Source organism: Cariama cristata, unplaced genomic scaffold (assembly GCF_000690535.1).
Source record: "Cariama cristata isolate BGI_N322 unplaced genomic scaffold, ASM69053v1 scaffold43242, whole genome shotgun sequence".
Lineage (NCBI taxonomy): Eukaryota > Metazoa > Chordata > Aves > Cariamiformes > Cariamidae > Cariama > Cariama cristata.
In genome coordinates, this window is record NW_009605191.1 from 5,368 (window position 1) to 9,061 (window position 3,694).

The 3,694-nt window shown below is 38.4% G+C and overlaps 1 protein-coding gene across 1 annotated transcript in view; it reads left to right on the forward strand.

Moving 5' to 3' along the window:
- The window catches only part of NUP43 (nucleoporin 43kDa), a gene marked incomplete at its 5' end in the record, with an annotated part of 8,595 nt that extends 5,167 nt beyond the window's left edge, over window positions 1–3,428 (forward strand). Inside the window, 3 exons of the mRNA XM_009695856.1 lie at window positions 613–764; window positions 1,758–1,880; window positions 3,150–3,428. Of these exons, the coding sequence (XP_009694158.1) occupies window positions 613–764; window positions 1,758–1,880; window positions 3,150–3,364 (490 nt within the window). The remainder of the gene's footprint in view (window positions 1–612; window positions 765–1,757; window positions 1,881–3,149) is intronic.
- Window positions 3,429–3,694: the final 266 nt, after the last annotated feature.

Genomic DNA, 3,694 nt, shown 5'->3' on the forward strand with positions numbered 1-3,694 from the left:
TGCCCTAATTAAATATACTTTACATCTGTTTTCTCTCCACAAGCCTAATATAAAGTTTCTGGCATTTGACATGTATTTGAATGATAACTTTGTGCATTATAAGGTATTGTGAGAAAACAAACTGAGCTAGATTCAAATCCTGTTGTCTGGGGAATAATTCCCATTGCTGTCAGTAGGCTGTGGTTTAGGTACCCGATTCTGTTAGTGCCCAGTCTCCCTTTGTAACTCTTAGTATATGTTGAAACTGTAATAATAACATGAATTTCAGAGTAACCTTCCTGTTATTGTAGGCATACTTAGAGTATTATCTGTATGCAAGGTTTTCTTACTCCTGTAAAGCTGTCAGATACCGTGTAGGTGCCTGTACACCACAGGGCACAGAACGTGATGCTCACCTAGTTGGAGCTTCATGTTATTACCATACCTCTAACTTCCCGTAGATGTCATGCGGCTTCAGGCTGTAGTGACCAGATGCTACAGGAACTGAAGCTGCAGTCCATACCATTACCTTGGTCATCAGCGTTCCTAGAGATTAAGGGGGAGGAAATAGCAGCTACATAAAGAATTCATGTTTGGGTGGTTTGTTTGTCTGTTTTTTCTTCTCCTCTGCAGGACAGGTGACAGAGTTCCCCTGCACTGTGTGGACAGGCATCCCAATCAGCAGCATATTGTGGCCACAGGGGGCCAGGATGGGATGCTGAGTATATGGGACATCAGGCAGGGTACTATGCCTGTGTCCCTGCTAAATGCTCATGAAGCAGAAAGTAAGTATCTGAAATGGAGGGGGGAGAAGAAGGTGGCATTTTAGAAAAGTTTCTAATTTCTGTAAAAAAATTAGGTGGTGTAGCTACGATAGAAAACAATCACATAGTTGCTTCTTAATATGTTTTCATTCAGTTGGCTTCAGTTTGTTCCTTCTCTGTATATAAGACTGTTCTTATCTAAAAGCCAACTCTCAACTAAAACTAAACTTAGTAAGCAGTTCTTTAATGAGTCGTCAGATGCATTTAATCAGAATGGCTGTGTTTCTAGAAGGGTAGGTATATAAATAGTCATAGAAATTGACGCTGTGGTATGCAGGTATAGTAAAGCAAGAACACAGTTATTAACAAACTTGAAAATGTGAGGAAGGAGGGAAAATCAAAGATGGTACAGATCCATTTGGTGCCTCCACAATGCTGAAACAGCTCACTTTTCCTGGTAACTTTATATGAACATGATAGCAGTTCATTTTGTGCTGAAAATTTCTTGACTTGATGCCACAGTTATATTTAAGGAGTAAAAATATTTCTTGAGATGTTAAGTTTTACTGACTTAAATATCTTTTCCACAGTTGTGGTATTTAGACACAAAATAATAATGTGTGTGCTGGGAAGGACTGCATGCTGTGTGCAGATTTAAACTTAATAGTAGGGAAGATGTAATGAGAAAGTATTCAGAATGCCTGAATTCAGATAAGATTTTAACCTTTAACAATTTTCACAGTCTGAAAATGCAACAAAATAGTCTCTCTCTTCTCTTTTTTTTTTTCCTTTTTTTTTTCCCCCTTTCTCTTCCAGGGGAGGGAAAATAGCAGTAAATAACTAAGGGGAGGGGCTTTGGGTCTCCTACTCATACACATTTAAGAATGGAAGGTTTGGTGAGGGCCTGAGTTCTTGTGAGTGCATGTCCATATCATACTATGCAAGGGGCACTGAGCAAAGTACTTGGTACTTGTTCTGAAATGGTTTTGTTTGGTTTTGTTTTGATACTTCCAGTGTGGGAAGTTCACTTCCATCCCTCCAACCCTGATCACTTATTTACGTGTTCTGAAGATGGATCTCTTTGGCACTGGGATACTTCCACAGACATATCTGAAAAACCATCTTTTCTTCATCAAGGTAAGGATGTTTGAAGTCAGTCTGCACCGAATTTGTCAGTTGGCAACATAATTGAAGTTGGATGTTCTCGGATGACCCAATTAATAATGCAATCCTAATACAGAAATGAAAAGGTGGTTTCTTTTCTTAGAAAGCAAGCACTGATAGGCACTTCAGGAAACCTACTTATAAGGCTAAGAGTTGTGTGAGGTTTTTGCGGTCTGTTTTGTTTTTAATCTACTGTACTCTGTCCAGCGTGTGAAGGGGCACATCTAGTATTTCAAAGATAGATCATGTTCACTTAAAAATCATCTGTATATAGAAAAGACTTAAAGGCAGCCTAAATGACACATAACTATCTGAGAGAGACATACAAAATGTAATACCAAAATAATTGTTATATGAATAGGATAGTGGAATTCTGAATTTACTATTCAAGGTCATAATTGGAACTTTCAATGAATGAAACTGGATCCCCTTTGTATTGTGGCAGGATTTTAATTAAAGATATGATACTGACTGAATATAAACATTTATCTTCACATTCTAGTCACAAAGACTACTTAATTGCTTGCCACTTCAAACTGTAAACAGCGGGGAAACTTTCAGATGTCATCTGCTGCCTTTGGCCTCAAAGTTGCCATTCAAAGCGCAATTCTATATAAGGAAACAATAGGATGACCGATTCAAGTTGCACTCTGCATGTTTTCGGGTATATTAGATATAAACCCTTTAGCACCACTTCAGCTACTTCTTCATTTTATGCTGAATGACAGCTCTCAAACTCTGAGACTTCAGTTTGAATGTAAAATGTTATGTGGAAAAAAGTCAAATCCAGGTATATCACTTGCTGCAGATTAAGTAAGGAGAAGGGATGGTAGGGAGTAAGTGTTATTAAAACAAAGCTGCTGCCCCAAATATAGCAAGACACTGTATAAACAGACTTTTGTTCTTAGGTCTGTCCCTGCTTTAGTCTCTGGCTAGAAAACTTGTAGATATTTACACTGTTTGTTCAGCGAGATTAGTCCGTAGCTGTTCTGACCTTTTTGTCTTAACTGAGGACAGAGCTGGTAGCAGGTTTCTGTAGTCACTTCAAGTACTGGATTATTTTTTTTAAGCTATTTTTCCCTTCATTTACCAAAGAGATAACATCTGTTAACTAATCTGAAAACTGACTTAAATGTAAAATGCTATTCCCATTATGTCTGTCCCATACCTACTATATTTCCCCAAATTCTGAGAATCTATAAACTAAATTGGAACTTATTTCCCTCTCTTCCCTTCTTACAGGAGGAAGAAGTACTACCTATTTTTCGCACAGTACCATTAACCAGTCTGTAGTAAGTGCCTGGCTAAGCAACGATCCTACCAAAGACCGCATGGAAATCACCAACTTAATTCCAAATCAGACTTTGTCTGTGAATAGTTTAGATATTTTAGGACCATGCCTAGTATATGGTACTGATGCAGAGGCTATTTATGTGAACAGACAACTTTTTGCATGAAGCGACTGCAGCATCACTTTGAAGTACTGATCACCTTGAACTACTGGGAAATGTCAGGTTCATTCTTAATCATACTCATTAGTCTGTTATCAGTGTGTGGGGAGAGGCCTAGAGGTTGGTCCTAATACTGCAGAAGAAATGTAAGGTACCTCAGATTCTGACAGCTGTCACTCACTATTGATGCTCCAGGATGGGTAGATAACATATAAGCTTCCTCTTATTTCTTCCCTGGTGCCTGTTTGGTTTTGGTAAGCAGGAAAGTAGTCACTAGGGCAAGATACTTGTTTTAAACTGATGTCCATAATACAGGTGCGCATAGAAAGTGAATAA